Genomic DNA, 27,496 nt, shown 5'->3' on the forward strand with positions numbered 1-27,496 from the left:
GGGATTTCAAATGGAAAGTCCAAAATAGTTTTGTAATTTCTTTGCTTTCTCAGCCAGTTTAGCATAGATAATAGATATGCTTTTTTTCGTTTCTCTGTCCAGCCAAAAATCCTGTCTCTCCAAATTTGAGGGAAACTTGAAGGCTATCTGCTATCATACGAAAAACACAACAGTAAACCGCAAAGCAACTCTTGGCTGCATTTGTAGGTGATTTCTTCTTATAAATCCAAGTACACATGTAGGAAATACAATACCAATACATCAGTTTCTCACACATTTCAATCAGCTTTGACACCTCTTATAAATCCCAGTTTACAAAACTTCCTCTTAACGTTCATTTCTTGATTTTTCGTTAGATAAAAGGATTTATTCTTTAATGTGTTCCTGTTGAAGTCTTGTTTAGCCTCTCTTATTTGAAGGACGAAGTGATAATTCAGCTTCATACAACCCACTCAACCGGTACCTCTGTGTCATGCACTCTATCCTTAGCCTTTTCTGCCTGAGTTAAACATTAAAAAAACAAATCGAAATTGTAAATATATAACAAGAACAAGCCAGTACCAACTATCTCTATTCAAGTTTAAACGAGGTTTAGAGAAGGCAAACTCATATATTACTTCTTTTCTCCAATTGGTGCGTATGGTTAGGAGTAGAAAAGATAGCACTTGCACAGAGAGAGCACATACAATCCCCAACCAAAGACCCTGTTTAGAACAAAAAATAAAGATCGATAAAAAGATTCCTTAACATTAAAAAACAGAATAATTTGTCAATATACTCATTAAAGAAAGAAAATAAGAAGCTGATGGATGCGAGCAAGTACCTGTCCACCCATATGAAAGATCAAAAATGATAACATAATTGCTGTAGGAATTCCAACAATGTAATAAGCTCCAATATTGATGTAAACTGCTGTCTTTTGCCACCCACTTCCTCTTATAATGCCTTGAAGTACGATAAACTCAGTTATTAACTAGAAATCTTAATTTTGTTGCATTTGTTCTATCTACAATATCTTCTATTGATGCACAGTGATCTGTTTTCAGCTAACATGAAAGAAAATTTACATCTTTCTAGTCTGGAAATAAATTGCTTCAGTTACAGAATTATAGTCCAGTGTGGGATTGTTGAGCAATCCTAAGAGGATCTGTTTCCTTTTTATTTTTATGTTTGTTCTTTTCCTTGATTACTCGTCTTTCTACATTTACTGATATTATCTTATTCATCTGATGCTATCAAGTTTTGGGTTGGACTCTGCAATACAAACAGAGGGTTAAGATGATGGATCTGAATGAATGGTTTTGGCATAATATGATGTAGCAAAATTTTGACACCAGAAGATGAGTTCAAACCTGTAAGTGCACACTGATATCCATCTAAGAAAATGGTAAATGCCAGCAATGGCATCATGGATGCAACATGTCTTGCCACCCTCGCTTCATTGCTGAAGAGGTAACCCCAATAGTCGCGTAACAGAAACATGCCAAGTCCAAGCAATGTACCATCTACAGTTGCTATGAGTAGAACAGAATTTACAGCTACTCGTGCGGCTTGTGGCTTCCCAGCACCCAATTCATTGGAAACCCTTGTGCTACAGAAGAGGGAAATTTTGAATTCAATGAGAAAAATCCACCTAACATGTTAGCCATCTGATTGGTAAACCGCAAGATGTAGGAATTTGGGAGTAATCAAATGAACCTTACCTTGCAGTGCTACTAAGTCCATATGAGATATTGAATGTCAGACAACATGTGTTGAGGCTGAGAAGACAGATGAGCAAAAGTTAGAAGCAGATAGGACTGACTGTATTCATTAGATCCTTTTCAAACTCCTGTAGTGGTGGAGCCTCTCGATGAATCCAATGCCAAAGGCTTTCACCCACGTAGAGTCCAAGCGGGGATAGAGGGGGCTTTGATGAATCCGGTGCCAAAGGCTTTCACACAAGTAGAGTCCTAGTGGAGATCCTCTTCACCCAGCCTACTCGTCAGACCATGTGAGTGTGGGTCCCACACTGTCTCGCCTGACATGACCCTATGTGTGGGTCACACTGCCTCATGTAAGTGCAGGAGGATGATCTGGTGGATAGGTTGGGTGGAGAGGATTTGGACTCGTAGAGTTCGGCTAGGGGACTCTGTGAACCCGGTGCCAAAGGCTTCACATAAGTGGAGTCCGGCCGGGGGAACACTTTACAATTGCAGCCTTACCCCCAACAATTTATCCTGGGAGACTGTTTTTGACCTAGGCTATAACTTTGCTCCACCAACCTACTCCGAGGCCCGCCCTTTATCCAAAAAAGGGAAAAGGTCTATTTCTAAGAATAAGCTATAACTTTGCTCCACCAACCTACTCCGAGGCCCACCCTTTATTCAAATAAGGGAAAAGGTCTATGATTTTCACTTGCAAGTAGAACTCACATTATTGATAGTGTTGATGTTTCTAGTTTTGGATCTGGAAGAAGACCGGCCAGAAGAACCATTGTCTCGAATGACCAAAACTCTATGCTGTTTGTGTCATCAAAGCATATAAAAAGTCAGGCCTTGTGTTAGAAAACCAAGAAGCTCTTTAAGATGAAAATGCCTAGCTAAGAGGAAATTATTGTTGCTTACCAGACCATAAAAGCTGAAGGAATACCAAGCCTCAGGAAATCAAGAAGGTTATGCAAAGATTCCCTTGAGAAACCAGTCCAAGTTGACTTGCAAGCAGTAGAAAACTTGACATAGATTGCCATCATTAACACACAAATCCAGTAAGAGAGCCCATTTGCCAAGGCAGCACCTCTGAAACCAAGGCCGGATTTGAAAACTAGAAGCCAACATACTGGAAGGTGTAGCAAAATTGTAATTCCTGAAATTATCATCATTGGCAAGACAACATTTTGTGCTTGTAGGAACTTGTTGAGAGACTGAATAAGCCCATATGCAAAAACTGCAGGAATCAAGTAAAGAGTGAAGAGTCCAGCTCCCTCAGATATCTCTGGATCCTGCCCTAGGCTGGTAAGTATATGGGCTGTGTGAGACCACATATAAGCTACAGGAATGCAAACAAGTAGAAGAACAAACATGCCCCTCTGCAAATGCACTCCAAGCATATGATATTGTTTTGCTCCAAAAGACTGACCACACAAGGTGTCTAATCCACTTGCCATTCCTATCTATTCAATAACAATGGATGATTTGATATACATGATCAGTAAATGAATCCTCAAAAATAATTGTGTTAATGAATCAAAAGCAAAGAAAAGTTAAGCAGGGTTTACCATTAAGCTGAAACCAGTGACAGAAGAAAAGGAAGTGCCCAGAGAAGCACTAGCTAGAGCCAGCTCTCCAAGATGACCAACAAACATGAGTGAGACCACTTGTAACAAGTACTGCAAGAAAGTAACACATGTCAAAGGCCCTGCTAACCACAACTGCTTCTTCATCTCGACAACCATCTCTGATTTTCCAATGCACTTATGACCTCCAGTTCCATTTACAGTTATGTCTGTATTGAGCAGTGGAGTTTCAAGGCTCTGCTCTTCTCCTCTTTCCATTACTTTCTCTGATTTGTTTTGCCACTCTTGTTCACTGAGTTGATTATTCAACATTCCCCTCTCCCGTCCTCTTTTCTCCACACACACACAGTGAAATGAGAGTGAGAGATAGAGAATTAGGAGATAAAGAGAGACAGAGAGAGAGAGAGAGAGAGAGAGATCTAGAGGACTTTTAATGAGTCATGTCGTGTTGATAATTATGAGTGCATGCATGGGTCCAATGGGATATGTATAAGGAGCTAGCACATGTAATGTTGTGATGTTACAGCTGCACAAATGTATGGTGAAGAGGAGAATCGACAAAGTTTCCCATTAAATGTGAGCATGGAAGCATACACTGATGAAACCGATAAGATCAACCAATTGGATTCCAAGGGTGTAGTAGTAGCCCGACAAACTTAGCTGGATTGGAACCATTCTAAATCAAATCTCTGGCCTAGCCTAGTGAGGGTTCCACCAGATCAACTTGCAATTTTGGAATAGATCCAAATCTAGGTTTTCCCTGGATAGATACTCATTCATGTGGCTACCCTTTCTCTCTTTCTCTTTCTCTGGAGTCATATATAAAGCCATTTGCTGAGCTGGTTTGATAAGCTATATGGATAAATATAAAGCATGATTTAGTGCTGTTTGTGTTTCTTTATTGATGCCGCCTTCTACCTATGGTTGCTAGTTGTTGAACGTATCATTCAGACCTGACCAGCCCGAGCTGAACCGGGCCAGTGGAACCCACCTTAAGTTGAACAAACAAAAGAGGACACGCCAATATCCATGAGAGCCAGGACACTTGCATGCATGTCGAGACTACTCTACAGTCTGCACCCAAGTCATCACTAAGCTTGGAAAACTTCTAGAACCTTTCAAGATGATTTGGCACCTTCTGAACTCAGTTGTATGAAAAATCTCTTTTATTCAATTTCTGTGTTGTGTTACTTATGCCATTCTAGAGGTATCTATATTAATGTACAATTGCTATGGCTGCCTCATACACAGCTTGAGATGGTGTGGAAGAGAGTAATATTGATTTGATTTTATCAGTTAACAAAACTAGTTAAAACAGTGATTTTTCATCTCTTTAGGACATTTTTGCCTTTAAAACTAAGCATATCAGCACATTAGGCAACCATGAAAGTAATAAAAAGCAAAAAATGAACGGAGAGATGAAGTTGGAGGAAGAATACGATATGTCGGTATGGTTAGTTTTAAAGGTAAAAATATCCAAATAAAATGAAAACTCACTGTTTTGGGTTTTGGTTAATTTTGTAAATCTAAAGTCAGTTTTAGATATTTTTTTAACTGAAACATTGAGTGACTACTTTTGAAGAAAAAAAAACCTAAAAATGACTAATCATGTGGCTAAAAAGTTGCCATGTTTGAAGATTCTATTTATGTGGCCAATGGAAAGTAATGTTTGTGTTAATTCCTTGGCTTGGTTTCTAATTCATTAGTTGTACAAGAAATACGGATCATCTTTTCTAAACGGGAGCACTTTGTGCTCTTGTTATACTTCCCGACCACAAATTTTCAAATTCTCTTTTTCTTTTTGATTTTTCACAATTAAGTAAACACTCTGAAGGGAAGAGGATCCAATGTGAACTCTAAAACTCCATTTTAGACATTTTTAAACAATGTCATTCTTCCAAGGATATGAAGGTTTAGATAACCTCAGAATTTAGAACATGTATAAAATACAATGAATGAATGGAAGAAAAATGAAGAAAGAAACTACAGAAAGAAAGAGTCATCATGGGAATCTGTTTTTATAATGTGACGAAAGAAGAAAGAAAATTGACAAGAAATTGTAGGGGAAGATAAGTTTTTTACTTGTACAAGTTTTTATATTGACCATCGGATTTCTTGAAATCACATGTCACAATTAATCCTAAACCTGGAAATAGTAGGATAAGAAATTGGAATCCGGATCTTCTCCCCGTCGGGGGGAGCACCCCCATGGCTTCCTGACCACAAATACTAGTGGGTTCCACTGGTGGAAAAAAATTTATTTTTTTAAAAAATATTTTTTATCGTAAGCCCCACTAATATTTGTGGTCAGGAAGCGTAGCAGAAAGTGCACCCGTCGGAGGAGCTGATCCATTGTCAAGAAATTGTAAATGCTGCTGGAAGTGGTCTGATAAAATCTGGTGCTGGCCACCTGTGACGTTCGATCTGTCACGGGTACTTTGTCGTTAATTTCCAGCGTTCCAAATTTCTAATCATAGTGGCCTACAGTTTGACGAGTTTTTTTTTTTTTTTTTTTTTTTTTTTGTGAAGAGCTTTATTCATTTAAAAGAGAAGCCCCTGGGATACAAAGTACCAATTACATCAAAGTGCAAAAGCCAAAGAACGAAAGGGGGGGGAGAGAGCGAAAAATAAGATGCCTGAGTGGAAGCAGCAGCATAAGAAGCTAATCTATCAGCTACAGAATTGCCTTCTCTGTGAGTATGATTTACAATTAAAACATCAAACAGAGAGGAAAGGCTGAAGATATCATGTATATAATGACTGATCTTCCAAGGTGGAGTCTCCGACTTCTTGTTAATCAGATTAACAACAGCTTCATTGTCACTTTCAATAATTACTTGCTTTAGATTGAGAGAGATAGCCAGCTTTAGACCTTCTCGAATTGCCACCCTTCCATTTGAATGGCTTGTGAGTTTCCTCCTCGGATAGTAGGTGAGAGAGTGTGACCCAAGTGATCACGAGCAATACCACCAAATCCGACTCGAGTCGGCACCCTGTGAACCCCGATTGCAGATCCATCAACATTGATTTTGATGTAGTGCAAAGGAGGTGCACTCCATTTAATGCTTTTGAACTCTTTTCTTGATTTGCTACTGCCGATGAAGGGCTAGATGCTCCTAATTGGTTGATCGAGCGCATCTCCATATATGATATGGATTACTCAGTGGTCTAGAGTAAACAGCATTATTGAAAGCCATCCAAATGTCCCACACCATGAGTAAGTGTTGTATGAGTTCCTCCAATGCTGAATTGTTTCTTCTTGCTAAATTTAACCACCGAGAAATCTGATCTATAAGATTTGTGGATTGATTCCACCAACAAATTCCGAGTTTTGACCATACCCGTTTGGCAAAGTGACAATGAAGAAAGATATGATTAGTAGTGGCCCTTTCTTGTGAACAGAGTGAGCAAATATCATTGCCATGGTATTGAAGGACTGTGATTATGATTTTCCGAAAAAAATCTATAAGCTGAAGCAACTGTAAAAATGCCAGTTGATGTTTTCTCCCACATAATTTTGTCTTGACAACTCAATAATGATAATGGAATGCTAAGAATTTTCTCTGCCAAATCAATCATCGGCCACCAATCTCCGACTTTGTCCTCATTCCATTTAGTTGTTTCGAGTATCTATAAAGGAAGATACTAGGTTAGGGGACTCACCTGGAAGTGGCAGTGGAGCTTGAAGAGCTGGAGTATCTGGGATCCATCTATCCATCCATGGATTGATGTTATTGCCATTGCCAACCATATGCATAATGCCAGGTAGCATCAAGTCTTTAACTTTGATAATGGATCTCCATCCCCATGATGCATTAATAGGAGCTGTGGCTTGCAGAAAGTTACAATTTCTGAAGTATTTTTCCTTCATTAATTTGTACCAAAGTGATTGCTTACCAATTATAAGTTCCCAAGCTCTTTTAGCAATAAGAGCAAGATTCCACATTTCCATATTTTTGATGTTAAGACCTCCCAATCTCTTAGGTTTACAAATTGTGTTCCAGTTAATGGAGTGAAAGTGAGATTTTTCTCCATTTGACCAAAAGAAATTTCTATTGGAAGAGTCCAACTCATTGAGGATTTTCTTTGGTAAGATGAAACATGACATGTAGTGAGAGGGAAGAGCTTGTGTGACTGATTGAATAAGAACTGTTTTGCCAGCTGAGCTTAAGAGTTTTGCTTTCCATCCCTGAAGTCTAAGATTCACTCTTTGAATAAGATTTACAGTTTGACGAGTTGCGCACTCATGGAAACGAGAAATAGGTGCCTTACCAGTTACCACAAAATAAAATAAAAGGAAATGAAAAATATGTCCATGTGGAAAGAAAGGCACCACAAGATTCTCAATGAAGACATTGGATACCATACAAATAATTGTCCCTGGAGCTTACTTGATCCGCGTGCACATGGGCCCATGTTAAAGATGTGATTTGTTTTCCACCCAATTTCTTCTTTTAGATATCTTCTTGCAATTATATGAGTAGTGAGCCTGTCCATATTTATTGTTTACCCACCCTTCTTCGCGTCAACCGGATAGTTGGATGACCTCTTGAAGGTTTCTTCAATCGAATAAGAGTAGGTGTGATATCTGCACTTACAAAAGAAATTAGAGCGGGCTGACCTTGTGTTGGTTGGGGGACTGCCTCTGATGCCCAAGTTAGTCTAGACAACAATAGAAGGCCTTAAGAGGGTTCTCAAAGCGTAGAGACTAATAATAAGTTGAATATCGTACATTTCTCTCTTAGGAAATGTCTTATCCAACTATCCGAGTGGGTGAGTGTTTTCTCCCGAGAGGGTGATTTCCACCTACCCGAGTGGGTGTGTGTTTCCTTCCAAGGGGTTCTTCAACTCCGCCCGAGGGGGTGATATCCACCTACCCAAGTGGGTGTGTGTTTTTTCCCGAGGGGGTGATAGCCACCTACTCGAGTGGGTGTGTTTCCTCCCGATGGAGTTCTTCAAATCTTCGAGGGGGTGAAGAGATTCTCCAAGGGGTTATCCAATGATCCGAGGGGGCGTGTGTGGTTCTTTCCGAGGGGTGCTCGAGTTGCATACCTTCCACAACAGTATGAGAAAATGGATAGAGGGCAGCCTGGATAGGATCTCTACTAGCTTCAATTGTAAAATACCAAAAGGGGGGTTATTTTGAAACTGTAAAGCTTATTTGCTTGCAGTGAATATATTCCATTTTATTTTAAAAAACCAAAAATATTGCAAAATTGGACTTCCATTAGATAGGACACTCCAATCTATTATTAAAAATAAAAACTATCAAGCCATCACATGAGTGGTGGGACCTATGCTTACAGGCGTACTAGGCAAAACAATATGAGAAAATAGGTGAAAGGACTGACTGTATGAAGAGAATCTCCATTAACTTCTGAACACCCATTAAGTTGTAAAATACCTAAGGAGGGTTATTCTAAAACTATAAAACTTATTTTGTTGCGGTGGATATTTTTAAAGTATATTGTCTCAGCCCTCGGGCATCTCAATAGAGATTTTAAGATATCGACGTCTCATTTACTTTAAAAAATCAAAAATGCCTTCTTTCTTTTTTTTTCAGTTCTTTTTTTCTCACATGTGAAATATCATTATTTGGCTTTCAATATTAAAAATAAATTTTTTTAAAAGTAAAATAATGAATATAAATGTCATTCCTAATAAAAAAACTAACATAATCCCTAATTATTTTATTCTCTCTTCTCTACTATGTCTTTTTCATATTTATTCTCTTCTCTTTCTATAAATGTGAATTAAAGAGAATTTTTGAAAAAAAAAATCTTATTAAGTATTCAAAATGTCGTTCTATTTAGAAACTAACTCCTCAATTCCAATTTATTCTTTATTCTCTCTTTTTTTTTCCTATTTATGCTCGTCCCTTTTTTCTTCCTATTTATTATCTTCTCTTTTATAAGTATGGGTTAACCAGTTAAGGAAAAATTGGAAAGAAAAAAAAAATCTTCTTCATAATTAGGTACTCTTTCTCAATTTATTTATTGTTTATTTTTTTTTTTTTATTATTTTTATTTGATTTTATATTATCTGATTCTTTATTTCTTCTACAATTTTTGTTATTTGATTTTATATTGTGAATAAAATGTCTAGTAAGGTAAAATTACTATTGGTTCGCATCTTATAATTTTTTTTAAAAAATTAAAAATTAAAAGTTGGTTTGCATCTCCTGTAAAAGAAAATTTTGGTTTGCGTTTAATTTTCTAGGTTGAATTATGTGTGTTTTTTTTTGTATTGTTGCTTCAATTTATGTATATTTTATCTTAAAAAAATATTATTATCAATAATTTACCTTCTTTTTTTCAAATGTGTGGGCCTCACAAAATATATGTGAGTTATTCTTTAATATTATAAAATAATTCAAAGGTGGGACCCCAAATAGATTTTATAAGGCCCATACATTATGTATAGTAAAAAGGCATTAGTGCCTCCCCAACGAGAAGGTTCTCTGGACTTTCATTATTTGGCACCCCAATGTTAAATCCTAGGTCCGGCCTTGGGACCGAATACTCCAATCTATTATTAAATACTATTAAACCATCATTATTGTGAGATTAATCTACAATTGTGCAGATTGGTTCCTTGTTATCGGTTCAATAGTGTTCGTTTTAGTTATTTTGGTATGTACTTACGTTGAACCGGTGCTAAATTTAAACATGTATTAGACTGTGGTATATGTTGTATTATTGGGTTGAATGGGGTAGTTCTTAGGGTTTCTTTTAGCAAGTTCTTGGTGTTAGATTTCATTTATTTAAATAAATATTAAAGATTTTAACTTCTCATAATTATGATGTGGCCCAAAAATTCTTGATAATTACAAGTTAGTTCTAGGTAACCACCTTGATAATTGTTTTTTTGTGGTCACCTAGAGGTGTTTGATGGGAACACCATTTCTACGGGGTTCTAGGTAACTGCCTTGAAGAAAACTTACGGTAGTTTTCTGTGAACTCTAGTCCCCGATTTTGTTAGTAAGAAAAATTCATCGTCTCTCCATCATTCGGTTACTAAGGAAAAACTGGAATAACTAGATATCTTCAACATTGCAGACGACGACCTTTTCGGAGAGGAACTTGCAAACGATTTTCAAAAACAAGTTTCCATAGTTGGAGGTAAGTACATTATCATGTCTTCCGCATGATTGAACTAGGACCATGATTAGTAAGTTCTTAAGTTCAATATTAAGTAAATTGATTACTCTGTTGTAGTTCTTACACTTGGTTCTAGGGTTCTCTGAGGTTTTCATTCTTTTTCCTCTTGAACCTGTGTTTATGGTTGTAATCTAGCAGTTTTTCTTTGGGTTTTAGGGGAGTGTGGGACTCATGGTCTATCACAGGTTGTTGATATATTTGTAAGGTGAAAGGCTTCTCGATATAACATTGGGCTCTTCTACTGAGCTCTAGAGATGCAGGTTCCATGAACCAAACTTCATAACAAGTTTCTCATTTCTTCTTCTCTCATTTTCTTTTATTTTGGTGTGTTCTTGTACCCCATTCCATCATCTATACCTAACAGTTATCCTTTTAAATCCCAAAACAACCTTTGAATTATACGAGATGACATAAATAGCCTCATGAAAAATAAAGGAAAACATAGAAGTTGAGGTGAGAAGAAATCGTGAAGAGTTATTAAAGAATAAGTTTAATGAAGAAGGAAAGATGAGGTCTTTTCACACATTGTACGTAAATGTATAATAATCTTGGCAACCATATCACTAACCATTCTAACGAAACTAGCACCGGATGCTTTTCAAAGATAAAATAGGGTGTCAATGTTTAGAAGCCTCAATTTTTGAGACACTGAAGCAATTTGCCTTATTTTTTTGGTTACTATTTAATTATTTTGGATATGTTTTTAGGCATAACAAGAAATTATTAAACTACAAAGCTAAATGATCCAAGGTTTGATGATAGGGTAATCAAACAATAGCTCAATCAAAATGGCCACCCCGGGCCAACGAATCTGTCAAAGACTCTTAACTAATATAAGAAAAAATAGCCAATGGGAAGTAGAGGAGGGACCCCGGGGCGGCCCCGAGCCCCCCCTTAAAAGCACATTGTCAAAAAAAAACGGGTCAGAGCAAATTTAAATAATAACGGAACCAAATAGGAATGAAAGAATAATCATGATTTGTGAGCGCAAATATTAGATTTTATAGTAAATAGAAATCTCTGATTTCGTATTGAGATTTTCACAACCGGGTAAATCTGCATCATGAATCCAAAGATTTCAAAACTCTGGATTCATGTAACAAAATAGGCTCTAAAGGAATCTTGGAGAATAAAAGTTGCCTACTATCACGAGATCCTCTCCATCCAGTGCACTTTGCACCAAAAATTTTGTCTCACAACCCACCTGACAATAAGTGGGCCTAGGTGCCTATGTCAGATGGGTGTGAGACATAAATTGGGTGAAGTGTGAGAGATGGGTGGAGAAAATCCAAATCCATGTTGTCATTATCATGTTGTGAAGGGGATAAATATCACTTGACCAACTAAGAGGAGATATAATTGTTATTTACCCCTGATTAATTAAAATCTAATGCAATTAGCTTGACACATTTGCAATCTGCCGCAACCAATATAAAAGGGTTGTCATGGCGTTTTGCTTCAGTACTGTGCATTTAATATTCAAGGTGGTGCACAATTTGGTGTGACTGCCTTGCTTGGAGACCAAGCCAGTGCCACGTAAAGAAATCCATTACTATAATATGTTATGATGCTTTGCAACAGAAAGCTTATACTAAAATACACCTTAGTTGTATGGTCGATCTTCCTATAAAAAAAGACCAAAGCACAGAAAGTACTGTCATTTGTATCTTTTCCTCTTCTGCGACAGCCAAGCCATAGATAGTGGCCGAGAAGGAGAAGGTGTTGAGAGATCAGAGATGGAGGAAGGTCTGCTAGAGAAGGAGAGAGGGAGAGAGGAGTTGGGAGTGGGAGCGATAGTGGAGGAAGTCAAGAAGGTTGGGTTACTAGCAGGGCCAATGGTGGCGGTTGCAGTTTCACAGTATCTGATTAATATGGTTCCACTCATGATGGTAGGTCATCTTGGCGAACTTGCCCTCTCCAGCACTGCCATCGCCACTTCCATCACCACCGTAACTGGTTTTAGTGTCATCGTGAGTAGTCCTTCTCTTTCTCTTATTTCCATTTTTCTTTCTCTTCTGCTCACTGTACATTGGAATTCGATCTGTTCTGTAATCATCTTGTGAGTTGGGGAAAGGGGGTGTTGATGTTGACGGCTGACCAGGGTTAGGTGGTTTTCATTGCTATTTTATTTTGCAAGAAAAAGGTTTGCTTTATATCAAAGAAAAGGGAAGGGGTCGTGCTTCAGTGCTGCTGAGGGATGCTGAGTTGCTTACACTCCAATCTCGACCACTGTTTTGCATATATATATTTTTTTTACAATTTGGTAATTCAAAAGGAGAAAAAAAATATACAAAACAGGTGACTGATCACAACTTTAAATCTTGACCGTAGGATTAATGTGCAACATTGAAGCAACATCCAAGAAAAGGACTAACTTTTTACCACTTCAAACAAAACATAGTGCCTGGGTGTGGAAGGTGTAACCCTCGTTGACCACCGGGGTCTTATTCTTAAAAAAGTGATTAAAATATAATTCAAACCGTGTGGACCCCTCCTAACCTTTCTTATTACTTACCTCTCTCTCTCCTTCTAGGCTTGCGGACCAAACCCTCTTCTTTGGAGGCTAGGAATCTTGTCTCTCTCCAAAACCTCTTTTTTCTGGGCTGGGCCTAGCCCACATCTCCTTATTCTCTGCTGGGTTATCTCCCCCCACTCCCTCTTCTTTTCGGTCCCCTGCTGGGCCGATTGCTTGCTTTCCCATCCCTTCTGATGGGCCTGGGCCTATCCTCCAACCCCCACCCCCACCCTAGTCCATCTATTTGTTAACCTTCTTACGAGCTAGCCGCCCGTTATCAGTTCATTTCTTACATTTCTTTGTAGATGTATGACGTGTCCCAACATCACATCAAATGGTTGAAATCAATTTATAAGTTACATCAAAGAGTTGTGATTAAATTTTAAAAATAAAATGATGTGACTTATCAATAGACCTCAACCTTTTGATGTAGTGTTAGGACACATGTCACACATCTACCTTGTCAGAAATGGACATGATATTAGTCCCCCGGTCCCCTCTTTTCGAGACTTCTTGATTGCATTTTGGCACATATTAGTGAGCTTGGGAGTACTCTTCTGAGACTCCTCCCCCTCCTCTTCAAGATTGGATGAGAAGTATCCACTCCACTACAGGAACAACCACCTTGTCAAAGACTATAATGTTGATCTCCAATCCTACAGGAAAAAGAAGATAAATAATAGGCAAAAATAGTTTGAAGCTTGTCTAGGATCTTTGTTCTCGGCCTTTAGTGCATAGTTCCTTGTTTTTCGTTTTGCTCACTCAATCTTGCCGGCTCCACTAGCGCAGCACCCTCTGTTATTCTGTTGTCCCCCGGGTTCTTTACTTTTGGTTAATGAATATTTATTCATCCTATAATTCAAAAATTCGTTAATCTACCAATGCAATCTTTCTAGTTTCATAAATATTATTTAATATATATATATATATATAGAAATAAATTTTCAAAAGATTGAAAGTTATTCAATACACTATTTATGTAAAATATCAAGCATTAATGGATTCAGATCTTTACACGTTAGGCTAGAGGTCTATGCTCCCTTTACACTTCACCGCACATTAGCATGATGACTTACCTCTGATTTTTCTTGTCAGAATTCAGCGATGAAGACTATTCCCCCCCCCCCCCCTCCTCCCTCCTTCCAATATGTGGTGAAGAGGTACGAGGGGAGCACAAACCTCTACCCATCCGGTAGAGGATTCGAACTGGCATTAATGTATCAATATCAAAGGGGGAAAATAGAGTTAAGAGTTCTGTAATTAACCTGTTATTTTCCTTTTCACATGAATGATTAAGTAGCTTGATAATTAACTACAATAAGGTATTCCCTTATAATAATACATGAAAGAGCAAGCAAAGCCAGTACGAAGCCACTTGTCTCCAGTACTCAAGAAAGAAGATTGACAGTATTCAATCTACTTGCTGCTCTGATAGATAGAGGTATTAGCAAGTCCAAATATTTTTCTTAGGATCCTTAAAGGGACTTCTTGGCAAAAGATGCGTGTCAACCAATTGTAACTCTTGATAATTCATTTGCTTAAGATTAAAAAACCATAAGAACAGAGACTAAATTCATCACTCTTTCTTCCTCAATCTCCCAGCTAGGAATGGCAAGTGCACTGGAAACATTGTGTGGACAAGCTTATGGAGCAGAACAATATAGAAAGCTTGGGATTTATACTTACAGCGGCATTCTCTCTCTCCTTGTGGTTTGCATTCCTCTTTCACTCATTTGGATCAATTTGGGAAAGCTGCTCCCTTTGATAGGCCAAGACCCCTTAACCTCATCTGAAGCTGGCAAATACGCCATTTGGCTCATTCCTGCACTGTTAGCTTCTGCAACTCTTCATCCAATCCTCAGATACTTCCAGTCTCAAAGTCTGATCCTTCCCATGGTCATAAGCTCATGGGTTACAGTGATTTTCCACATTCCTCTCTGTTGGGTCCTAGTATTTAAGTCAGGCTTAAGGAACCATGGAGCTGCATTAGCAATTGGCATATCATATTGGTTGAACACAATTTTCCTTGCATTGTACATTAAGTACTCTTCATCATGTGAGAGAACTCGCGCACCACTGTCAATGGAGGCGCTCCGAGGGGTTGGCCAGTTCTTCCGACTTGCTATCCCATCTGCAGTGATGGTTTGGTAATTATATCCTCTTAGTTCTATACAAGTAATAAGTACCTGAATTTAATCTATTTTCTTTTTCTCTAACAAGCTGTTACAAAATGAGTGTAGTCTTGAATGGTGGTCTTCTGAGATGCTTATCTTACTTTCTGGCCTTCTGCCAAATCCGAAGCTTGAAACTTCAGTGCTTTCTATCTGGTATGGCTGACTTCAAGTACTTCCTTTCGAGTACTATTTGTTTATTTTGAATGTTTTAAGTAGGGAAGACATGTCTCCTCATTAAATTTTCAACTTTGAGAATTTGATGTGTTGAGACTCCTTCATGAGGAAAGGCATTGTATTAATCTATGATAACCTTTGTGAACAGCCTTACCACCACTTCAATGCTCTATAATATTATATATGGAATCGGTGCAGCCGCCAGGTTTGTCTTGAACTTTCCTCCTGTACTATTTTCATGTTAGTGTTATGCTTTTATGTTATAAATGCAGATGCATCTACATTTCTGTCATAGCAATGGCACCTAAGTATGTCTATTGTAAAACTCTACATCTGTATATATGCACTAGTTGTCTTATGTATGGTTAGCATAGAAGTATAGAACAAATTAAATGTGCATACTTGTGTATTAATGAAGAATACATTTTCCAACCTACAGTACTCGAGTTTCTAAAGAATTAGGGGCAGGGAATCCACACACGGCTCGTGTGGCCGTCTCTGCTGTGATGCTTCTTGCATTCACAGAGGCGGTGATTGTGAGCTCAACACTCTTTTGTTGTCGGCATATTCTTGGTTATGCTTACAGCTATGAAAAGGAGGTAGTAGAGTATGTTGCAGATATGGTTCCCCTAATTAGTGTCTCAGTTATAGTGGACAGCATCCAAGGGGTCCTTTCAGGTTGGATTCCTACCTTCTACCAATATAATATCACTTACTCTGTCAATGAAGATTGACTGAGATTTTGTTTTCCCTCATTTGGATGTTTGATTAGCTTGCAATTGCATTCTTCAAATGTTTTCAGGTGTTGCAAGAGGATGTGGGTGGCAGCATTTAGGGGCCTATGTAAACCTTGGGGCTTTCTATCTTGCTGGGATTCCTACAGCTATTATATTGGCTTTTCATCAACATTTGAGAGGAAGGGGCTTGTGGATTGGAATACTGATTGGATCTACTTTACAAGCAGTTATGCTCTCTCTCATTACTAGCTGCACAAATTGGAAAAATCAGGTCTGATCTCCATCTATGATACTCAATTCAGGCAGGAAAGTACTACTCTAGAGAAGATATCTCTACAACAGTAAAACTAAGAAGCATGCGCATAACCTATAGGAGATGCGCATGAAATAATAATCATTTTACCCAATTAGGTCCATATAAACTTGAATCCTCACTGGAAGGTATTAAGTATTTATGGCATGCATTACTTTCTTCTGTTTAATAGTTATGCTAGTTTTCAACATTCATCTTGCAGGCACTCAAGGCAAGGGAGAGAATGAATTGCTGCTAAAAGCTGATTCCCAACTATCATTCTTCTTGGTTTGATAGAGAAGAGAAGAGAGAAGACAATGCCAACCACAGGGAAATTACCATTCTGAAAAATGGTTGTCGATAGAGGACTGATTATCCTTAGATCTAACTTAAATGTGCAAGCCTTTCCCTTTCTGTTTGTTCTGCAAAACAGGAAAGTTGTTAATACCAGAACCAAAAACTTCATTTACAAATCCGAAATGACAGGACTTCACATAGAATTTTTACATATCAGATTGACTTCATCAGCGCATGGTTTCTAGACAGGTTGGATGTAGTTTTCACATTTTGTGCACCAATTTCGATAACTGAGTACCATTCATTTCAGGAAACATGCTTAACATTTAATGATCAAGTCCAATGCTAATCCGTTTATGTAAGCACAAAATGGTGAGAATTAGACAGGCAAACTATGGGTGAAATTCGCATGGTGATTAACTTCACCTGATTCAAATAAGACCTAAGCAATTCTCAGCTGTTTGGTTTCACAGAATCTAAACTCAGCCTTAAACGTTCCCCCAACCCCCCCCCCCCCCCCCCACAACAACAAAAACAAAAAAAAATGAAAGAAAAAAAAAAACCCAGAAGTTCAGTGCTCCATCTACTCTAGAAGTTTCATAGTTCAAGTTAAGACAAACTTAACAATAAAACTTCAGGTACTAATCCCTATCAAAATATCATGGTTAAAAATCCCTCAGCCCTTGGTGTGGATTTTACAGTTTTAGCTTGCACATGTCTTAACCAGACATCAGTTTTAGCTGGTAGATGTCTATGCATGTCTAATTGTTGTCAAGTCAGCAGATCAAGAATGAGACTTGGATAGAAGAACACATGTTAGAGTCATTCGGCTAACGCTTATTGCCAAACATTAGGACTCCTGTGGCAAATAATCCTATTACTCAACCTTTTACTGGTAAAACCACTCACATTCTTGATTAGATAATTTGAATATTACAACTTGAAGATTCCATTTACACCGTCAAATTGAGGCCACAAGCCTGTACAAATTACAATATACAATTTTGAATATGATAGTGAGCAGGAAGGAGTAGTTACAAAAAAGGGAAAGCAAAGATCTTATCGAATTTTTTCCTGGGCCCTATAACATACAACATCTTGGATACTTTGATGTGCAGTACATATTTTCCAGGATGTTGCAAACTCAAACCAATAGTGCACAATGCCGCAATTAAGCAACAACTAACGCCCAATTAGCTTCACCGTCCATGCACCTCCCAGGTAAAGACCCAGAAGAGGCCCCGCCAATAGAATTTGTGTTAAAGGGTCAGTTGATGGTGTGAGCACAGCAGCAGCCACAACAGCCCCAACAACAACATATCTCCAAATTGACAGCATTTGGTCTCCTGACACTAGACCAACTTGTCCTAAAAGCAGTTGAATGACAGGAACCTGACCAAAATGGGAATGAAAAGCCACATTACAATTAACAGCTTAACACTAGTCATCAAAAGATACAGTGAGAAGATTTTAAACCTAATAACCATGATCATAACAACTAAAATGGCATATACAAAAGTAGACAGACTGATTTCTTCAGTCTTCTTGTAGTCAAAAAATAATGATTTAGGTATTTGGTATCATAAAGGCATAATGATATTTACTTTACAGAAACTTAAGTGCCCAATTGAACAGATTAATCCTAAAACACTATGAGAAAATTAACACCCATGACAGATTGAAGAGAATGAGGAGAAATTTTTATCTTTCCTCAGCAATGTCTCCTTTGTCTGATGAATGAAGAATCAGTGCCATCAATTCATATAATACAATTTAAATGGGGTGAGTAAGACCACTTCTTTGCTTCTGAAGGTATCACCTACATCTCCGCAATGGGATCTGTGATTTTGATCAGATAGTGGCAATCAGTCTCCAGTTAGAGAGGGAAGCTAATGTGACATTTTTTCTTTGTAGTTGGACCATTAGGAAAGATAGAAACAATTGAAATTTTAGAGGGTGATTGTGTCCAGTTAGGAGGTGAAAGAAATATTATGACATGGTAAACAATCCCCAAAATTAGATTCCTTAGATTTTTGTGTCGACTATTTCTGATTTGATGGGCCTTTGTGGCTGCCTCTAGAGTCGTCTCTATTTGAATGTGGATGAAGGTACATTAGGTAACCTGGGACTGTATCATATGAGGTGGGAGTATCAAAAACTTACACACATAAACTTTCGCTGGCTTTTTCCAGACCCCATTGGTTGTCTGCTTCTTTATTACTGACACAACTGAAAGCTCTTACAGGGGTTTAGCATTAGCTCTTTCTAATGGATGAAGTGACACTCACCTAGAAGGTTATTCTCCTACCTTGGCGACAGTCGACATATTAAGCTTACCTTTAAGGCGCAAGCGAGCAGGAATAACTACTCATGGAGGATATGATAAACCAACCCTTGGCTGGTGGGCAAGGTATGAACCTAGAAGGCCATCCTTATCCTTGGGTCCTTGGTTTTCCTTTCCTATTATGTTCCCTTCATGGGTTCCTTTGGCTGTTGATTTATCATGACTAATGCATTCAATACTCTACTTGTAAAAAGAAAGAAAAATCTGGTTACCTATTTAGAAGAAATATTATTCAGATTAAAAATTAACTGATATAATAACAAATATAATGAAAATGCATAACTGAGAAGGTATAAAATGACCTTCTAGGAGAGAATAAATAGCAACAGTAATAAGAACTACCATATGAGTATTCTCACCTGGAAAGACAAACCTGTGCTGAACATGAGAACCAGCACAAATTCAAAATACTGATCAATGGACCATAGAGATTCCACTGCTCCTTCGGCATAGTTAACAAAGAAATTCAAGGCTGCTGGAGTGAGCACCAAATAAGAGAAGACAATACCAGCATAGAAAAGTATTGATGAACCCAGAACAATAGGCCCTAGGAATCTTCTCTCTGACATTGTTAGACCTGGAAGAACAAATGCTATGATCTCATAGAGAATGACAGGGCTTCCCAAAAGAAGACCACAATATCCAGATACCTGCATCACAGAATCAGAGAATTCTGTTGAGACTATTCATAAGAAGTACACAACAATACTTTTATCAGCACAATCACCAAGCAAAAATACAACTGGATTTCAGTTTTAAGAAACTTAAAAGAGGAAATCCAACACAGAGCAGGTGATGTAAGCAGGAATCCTCCCCCTAGCCGAACCAACCAATTGGGCCCTAGCCCCAAACCAAAGTGGCTGAACCCTACTAGGGTATTATGGTCATTTTTTCCCACTTCTTTTGCTGATTAATTTAGTCCAGTAATTTCTGTTTATTTTTGTGAATCCAAATCTAATTTTATTTCTTTAATCGAGTTAGTAATGAGATCCTAGTTAGACTGGAAGTCCCAATTGGAATCTATTTTATATCAGGATTCCTTTTGGATAATCAGCTTTCATTTTGCAAGTTGTTTCTTTTATTTGTGGCTGTTATTATTTATTGAGTTGTAAAGGGGATCCTAGTCCATAAAGGATTCCCTATATGAGTCCAGTTAAGTTTCCAAGTTAGAGTCTAAGTCTTTTCCCTCCAATTGTAAGGCTATATATAGCCCACCCTACCTCATTATAAAACAGGTTGAATTAATACAAGAATCTGAAATTTGAGTCGTAGTCTTCTTGGGAGGGCCACAAGGGGTTTTAAGATCTTCAAATTCCAGCGAGTTGTTCCATCTTCCAGCATCAATTCAGCAACTACAGCAGCTCCATAACCTAATCTAAGTAAGTACAGCAACCCTAGCCCACAATCCCACCCCCACCCTCCTCACTTCTTGTGCAACCACCAAGAAGCCCTACCCCTCCTACACCTTGAGGCCCCCTCTTTCCCCTTTCTTGGATCTTGTGGCAGCAAGAGAAAAGAGTAGAAAGAAACGAAGAAAGTAAGAATACGAAGAAAGTAAGAATAAGAAGGAAAGCAAGTTTCAGGAAACCTCCAAGATCCAACCCAGATCCCAAGAAACTACCCAAGAATCAGTCCTACACCTAAGAACCAACCCAAAACATCCTTAAATCGCCCCATACCCAACTGCGGACTTCCCTTTCAGCTCTAAGGTAATTTTGGGTATTTCAAAACCAACCCATTTTAGATTAGTTAAATCCTAACTGGTCCCTAGGATCTTCCCAAAACTCAAACCCATCCAATATGTCCTCCCCAAAACCCTGACAGATCCCATATTACTTTGTCAAACCCTAAACTCATTTTCTTCTCAATTCCTACAACCCATTTAGGTTCTTGTTAATCCCAATCTTATCCTGAACCCTAACTTTAACCATCCAATCAGGTTTGTTAAAATCCCCAATTCCCAATTTTGGTTCTTTATTTGCAGATTCACAAAGTTAGGATTCTGGGCTAACCCAAATTTTAGGGAAATAATTACACCTCCCTGAACCCTAAAATCATGGTTACATCAACAGGACGGTATCAAATGTTGGTTAGAATCTGGAACTCACAATAGGGATTGATAGAGAAAATTGCCAATTGCAGTATCTGTCATCAATCTAAATATCAGACTCATGAAACTTTCTAAATCAATCAATCCTAGTACAAGTAGGACTGCTAGAAATAAGCGACAGAACCAGAAGACAGGTTTTGAGAAAAGAAAATTTTAATTGATAACTACAGAAAACAGAACTTGAATTAAAGAAGTAGCTCATCTCTAATTCAGAATTATAAAGACGACTGGACTGATGAATCAGACACTTGATGACTTTAATGACAGAAGTAATCCAACATTACCTCAAGTACAGAAGGTTAGAGAGGAAAGCATCAATGCGTCTTGCTGCATGGTGTTTGGATGGATCAAACCACACTCAGATTTGATCAAACACATGAAGCTTCATGCAGGAAGAGAGAGAGAGCAGCTTCAGCTTTGTTATTAAAATAGTGGGAGAGAATGACCCTCCCAGTTCTATTTGTAAGTCTCAAACCCCAAGATAGACTTTGAGTTGGAGTTGGCTTGGAAGATCCCTAACCGTCTCCACATTACAGGACAACATCTTTTAATAATCACTACTTGGACTTCAAAAGAAATGTGGACCCAAAAAAGAGATTGAAAAAACAAGAACAGGAAAGAAGATTGAACCATCAGTTTCAACTGAAAATAAAACAAAGCAACTTAAACCACTAAATTGAAGAACTAAGCAAAAGCATCAAAAGCAGGCTGTGTTAAGACTAGCCTTTTTTGGGTTTCCTCCTGTGGTATGCCTTCAATACGGCATCACCCCTACAAATTTCCGAAGACAGTATGACAAGTGACAACCACTGGACACAGAGGGTTCAAAAAGAGAAATCGTTCCAACCCATAAGCTGCATGCTACGTATCTATCTAAACATATTTTGCGATGAGTAATTATTTTATATTTAAGGAATTATTGCAATTAGTTATTGTGTAATCTATTTTATCGATTTAGTTATTCAATTTAATTCTATAATTAGATATAGGGGAAGTTATGGTGAGTACTTTTAGCTATGTGGTTATAAGAGATTATAGGAGAGTAGCAGAGCATGGGTGTAACTGCGACATTGCAGAATAAATGTCCTTGAATTGAGAGAGGAAACATGGAAGAAAAAAAATATTAACAAAATCAGCAAATTGAGTAGGTAGGTAGCAGTTTCCTCAATAGAACCATACATCATCTACCTTTTCCTCTATTTCATCTGTTTCCCTATTTTCTCTCATTCTTTTTAATTTTCTCTTATTCAAATTCTAAATATACTTGTGCTCATACATTTGTCTCATAGTCAGGTCGACTGGACAAGTATGGATTTGAAGACGGAGATCATTAAAATTATGCAACCATCCATTTGAGAAATGATTGCAATCTCCAATAAAATGGTTGAAATTTATCAACATGTTCAACAAGATTTGGCTTAAAGCCGATAAAAAGGGAAGCACATCGCCAAGCTCATGAATTCATATATGAACACATAGAAGAGCACAAGGGAAGAGGTGGAAGCCATAATGGTATATCCAGTGCAGCCACCAAAGAAGAAAAAGAGGAATAAGAAAACGATGAAGAAGCAAACGAGGAGGTGGCAGAGAAGAAAGCAATTAAAAAAAATCAGATGAACAGAAAAAAGAAAAAGGATCCCAAGGAGTACAAATCATGCAACATCAAGGAGGATTTCAAGCATTATAGATCAAGTACCGTCTCTATGATAGGATCCGTAGATTACGAAATCTTTGCTCTGATAAATGGAAAATTTCCTATCATGAACTGGGCTCCAAAGGGACTCTTACTTCTTCGATTTCAGGGTCCTTGGGGACAAGGATAATTTCAGGGGGGAAGGAATGTTATATTAGTGAGCTGCCATGTGGCATCTAAAAGAGACAACAGATGCTACACAGGGATTCCAAACACAAAGAAAGGGAGGGGTATTCTTTTTACATCATTAGTATGTGAACGTTAACTGCAGCTTCAGTTATGAGCTAGAATGGGTCAAAAAATCCAATACTGCTTTGGGAGGTGAGGATAAAGGGGTCAATGGTAGGGGAGGAATAATTTTGACTGTTATGGACAAAACAGGCCAACAACTTATTGAGCATTTTTATATAGATAGTCAGGAAAGTGTAGCAAGTAAAAATAAGAAAGGAACATTATTATGATAAAAGTCAAAATAGAAGATATTCATTCTTCTTACCTTCAAAGTTGTAAAGAAAAACTCTCCTGGAGCCAGCTGCAGAAACTGAACCCCCTGAGATTTGACAGGAGACTCAAGAAGTAATACCAATTCTTTAGAAAAAGCAAAGCATCCTAAGATGGCAGCTCCAACCACCAAAACTGATACAAAAATTCTCTGGCGTAGCTCCTCTAGATGATCAAATATACTCATCTCCTTATCATCTGGGAGAAGCTCTTTACTAGGATACAAAAAATTATAAATGGCACTTTCTTTGTTGTCTTGGTTCCCATTTTGCATACTGTTTTCTCTCAAGGTATCTGTAAGATCCGAAACTGCACAGAATCCCAAAAGGAGAAGTTGGTGTTAGGATCCAATAGGAGGAGGTTCTCTCCCCCCCCCCCTTTTTTTTTTTTTTTTTGGGGGGGGGGGGGGGGTTTGTTAGGATCGCATGGATTAAAACTGTATACAGATATCAAATACAATAAACTGCTAGGAATAATCCCTCATCTCTCCAACTGATATCTTTTTGGTTGGATAACTCAACAGGAACAAAAAATCTTCCAATTCAGAAACAGAACCATCAAAGCTTAGAAAGTATAAGACTAACCCATTTTTGTGTAGCAAACTAGCACTGCCTTTTTCTCCAGCATGTTCTTTTTGCTAATGTTTCAAGTCTGGGCTGGTTAGCTCTCTGTGTAAGTCCATGGTGATGTTGGGACTGTGGAATCAATCATCTCCTTGTTATCAAGAAGCCTGAGAGGTTTCCAGTACAGCACTAAAGCTGCCCTTCAACCTTCTTGAAGATCTCTCTTCTGAAGAAAGATTCTCTCCAAGATCAAACTGTACAAGCTGCATAACTTGAAGACCGCAACAACAGTGAGAAACGTTGAAGATTGAGGTCATCCCTAACCCCTTCTTTCTGCTATTGTTTTGTTTTCTAGATTCCCAAGAAGCCCCATTAATCGGCCACTAAAACCAGCTTATGATTCCCTAAACCAGCAATCTGCCCATTACTTTTCATTAGGATTAAGCTCACAGGTCCCCCTCACAACAACTCCCAAACCAAAAAAAAGGGATAATTACTATTGGCCCCTTGTACTATGATTTTATTTCTATTTTATCCCCTGTACTTTTTAAAATTACTATTCCAACCTTTAACTTTGTCTACAATTACTAATGTCCCCCTACCGTTAAGCTCCGTTAGTTTACTGATGATGTGGCATCTATATATTTTTTCAAAATCCCAAAAATAACCCTGCAATTATCTTTTTACTTATTTGCTCTTTTTTCAAGTTATAACACTACTCTTAATAGGAAAAAATTAACTTTAATTTCACTTTTCTTTTTTAAAAAGAAACCACCAAATAAAGGAAAGATGTGATTTTTTTCTCTAAAAATAAATCACCAAATGAAGGAATTAAATTAGAAACTAAAATGTTAAGAAATATCAAATTTAATTCAAAGCTGCAAATTGAAAATCACCTAATATATGCTGACCATTATGTATGTTACCCAATTTTCTATCAATTAGATCTTATATGCTAATTTGTTTGTAAACCTTCCATCATGGTGATTATGAAAAATTTAAGTGGAATGTGAAAGTTTCAACAATCATAAGTATGTGGTCCCACCAAATTCAAAACTAATTCTAAAATATAAGATTTTAAGGATATAATTGACATGCAATATAGTTTCTATAAATGAAGATAATGTCATATTTTTTACTTCTTAATTTTAAGGGCAAAATAGACATTTCATATTTGATGTTAACAGCAACTTAACACCGTTAGAAGTGAGGGGGGCAACAGTAATTTCACAAAGAATGGGGTTTGATTAGTAATAAAACAAAAGTATAAGGAGGCAATAGTAATTATCCCAAAAAAAAAATACCCCCTTGCTGCCTTTGCTTCCATCGCAACTCAACCCAAAGTCCCTTCCCTTGGGGTAGATCCTACCAAGAACCCATATTTTTTGACTTATGTCTACATCCATCCAACCATCAGAGCTTTACAAGATTTTGGCCGCATGTGACTACACTAGATCCTGGTTGCTCCACCATCTAATCTCTATAAGCTACGTTCTTGTGTACACCCAAACGTCTAAAACCCTAACCTATTCTAAAAACCATCTTTTAATCATTTGATTTTATTCCAAACTTGAAACAACTTTATCACGCTCCATTACACACCCCATGAATCTTGGATTGATCTGACCATCCAAAACCTTATTTGGGATATCATAGTTTTCAACCCCACACACCCTAATCTATTTTGGCTAACCTATCCATAAATTAGCCCAATTCGAGCTGGTTCTGTTTAAAGATTATGTAATTGGCCCCGAGTCCTACTGAGGCTACATCAATTCGTCACTCTTTGTTGCTAGAAGATGAAGTCATTGCAGTCATTAAAGGGTTCTATAGAGAAGCTTGTACTTGTCATCGTCATCTAATTTACCCAATCTTTTCAATTAAAAAAAAATCACAATTGATCTTGCACATACTTGCATGATCTACACCAACAGATGAAGTTTGCTTTGATCTGCACTGTTCCATGAGTCCACAAGACTAGAAAATCCTCAAACTTTGAGCCTTCGTCATGAAAGCTTTCCACATTGTGGATTCCAAATAGCTGTCTCCCCCCCCAACCCTTTAGAGCACACTATGTTCTACCTTTCTCCTTTTTGTTTCTAATCACTATGGTTAACCACCTGTCTTTTTTTTTTTTTAAGTTGTGCACTTCTCTCCTAGGGTGGTGTACCTCGTGTGTAAACCCTGAATTCTCCCTGTGAACCTATTCTTCTTTCTTGTTTTATTTTTACCTACCTTTTTCTCCTCTTTTACACTTCACAAAACCTGTTACTCTTCTGAAGCACAATGAAGAAAGTAACTGCACCTAGGGCTGCATGTACTACTTTCTCCTAGACTACACACAGACACAAATCCTCTTTTTTCCCTGTATGGTTCACCCACTTCTATTTCCCATATAATTTACACACATCCCCTTCCTATATGAACCTTGCCCATTGTTTGTTCCTTTTATATTGAAACATCGCCAAAGACAATTTGTTGAACTTTGCTTCAATACCACTTGGGAGATACCAAGCAAAAACTCGCACACGAACATGAGGAATTAGGAATAAGTAAGCATGAATGCCTAACCACCATAGAGAACTTCTCATAAGCCAGAAAAAAAAAACACTTTCTACTTCATTATGTGATCTACTATTTGCTTTTCATTCAAAAACAATATATTGGCACCCCAGAAATTCTAACGTCCATACAGTTTTAATTTCACCCCTAAATATGATGCACCAACATTGATTAATAAAAAGAGTGCAATAATAATTGTGCGTGCTCCACAGTATACAAGGCCAGAAATTTACAAATGACATTCAAAATAAGGGAAAACACGAGCCCAATCGAAGGCCAGGTTACAGCACAAAGACAATAATACCAAATACACCAAAATGGAAAACCCACAGTTATTGAGGATTAAATAAAAAGTAGGGGAAAGAAATTAAGAATTTTATCAGAACAGAGTGACGTCCCACTTTACCTGGCCTCTCTTGAACAGCCGAGCCAACATCACCTAACACCGAATCCTGCTGTGTTTTCACATCCTCGGTAGCAAAACAAACTAAACTACCAAACTTTTTTTGGCGGAGACTCTTCGATATCCCGAACCCAACTCTACCACTGTAGATTTTCATAGAAGCCGTTTGTGGTTTTCCATTGAAATCCATGGTGTTAGAGCAACAGTAGCTGAGCTGCAAATGAGATGGTAGAGCACTCGCGCTTGCCATCTCGGATTCTGATCTTGAACTTAGAATCGAAAACAAAATAGCAGAAGTTCGATTGATTCCTGCGACTGTGAGTGCCACTTATCGTCTAGTCACAAACTCACAACTCACAACCTCTGGCGGGCGATATTCCGAGCAGCTCATACGCGAAGCCACCCATCCCATTGTTCTTCCGTCCATAAATCTTCACTTTTTTTTATCTTTTTCTTCTTTTTTTTGGGGTGTGAATTAAAAGTTTTCATTTAGCATCTTATATTCTTATATTTTTTTTATCTTTGTTTTTTTTTTTTTCTTTTTTTTTCTTTCTCCGGCTTTGCTAGTGAATCCCCCTAACTGTGCAAAGTTTAATTAAACAGAAGAATTAAAAAAATTTTCTTTACGGCCTGTTTGGTTATATGAATCCAAAGATTTCAAATCTCTGGATTCATGAATTTGAGAATTATATCCGTT

General features: G+C 37.8%; 3 protein-coding genes across 3 annotated transcripts; 1 reads left to right on the plus strand and 2 right to left on the minus strand.

The window, feature by feature from the left end:
- Positions 1-173: 173 nt before the first annotated feature.
- Positions 174-3,681, minus strand: LOC149024634 (protein DETOXIFICATION 16-like). Its single transcript, XM_089144851.1, has 8 exons — positions 3,257-3,681; positions 2,607-3,151; positions 2,415-2,501; positions 1,704-1,760; positions 1,353-1,591; positions 824-945; positions 618-704; positions 174-499 (listed from the first exon to the last, which is right to left on the minus strand). The coding sequence occupies exons 1-8, from the start codon at positions 3,584-3,586 to the stop codon at positions 440-442; spliced, it is 1,527 nt and encodes a 508-aa protein (XP_089000977.1). The 5' UTR covers positions 3,587-3,681; the 3' UTR covers positions 174-439.
- An 8,214-nt stretch (positions 3,682-11,895) lies between these two features.
- Positions 11,896-16,937, plus strand: LOC149024635 (protein DETOXIFICATION 14-like). Its single transcript, XM_089144852.1, has 7 exons — positions 11,896-12,404; positions 14,552-15,096; positions 15,190-15,276; positions 15,446-15,502; positions 15,737-15,975; positions 16,100-16,305; positions 16,550-16,937. Exons 1-7 carry the CDS (start codon positions 12,171-12,173, stop codon positions 16,583-16,585), a joined length of 1,404 nt encoding a protein of 467 aa, XP_089000978.1. The 5' UTR covers positions 11,896-12,170; the 3' UTR covers positions 16,586-16,937.
- A 272-nt stretch (positions 16,938-17,209) lies between these two features.
- LOC149024636 (sec-independent protein translocase protein TATC, chloroplastic-like) lies at positions 17,210-27,252 on the minus strand. The gene is made up of 4 exons (XM_089144853.1): positions 26,803-27,252; positions 23,267-23,580; positions 19,327-19,617; positions 17,210-18,015 (listed from the first exon to the last, which is right to left on the minus strand). The coding sequence occupies exons 1-4, from the start codon at positions 27,047-27,049 to the stop codon at positions 17,806-17,808; spliced, it is 1,062 nt and encodes a 353-aa protein (XP_089000979.1). The 5' UTR covers positions 27,050-27,252; the 3' UTR covers positions 17,210-17,805.
- Positions 27,253-27,496: the final 244 nt, after the last annotated feature.

The sequence above is a fragment of the Hakea prostrata genome, chromosome 2, assembly GCF_041222555.1.
Source record: "Hakea prostrata isolate BN-2017 chromosome 2, UWA_Hpros_2, whole genome shotgun sequence".
Lineage (NCBI taxonomy): Eukaryota > Viridiplantae > Streptophyta > Magnoliopsida > Proteales > Proteaceae > Hakea > Hakea prostrata.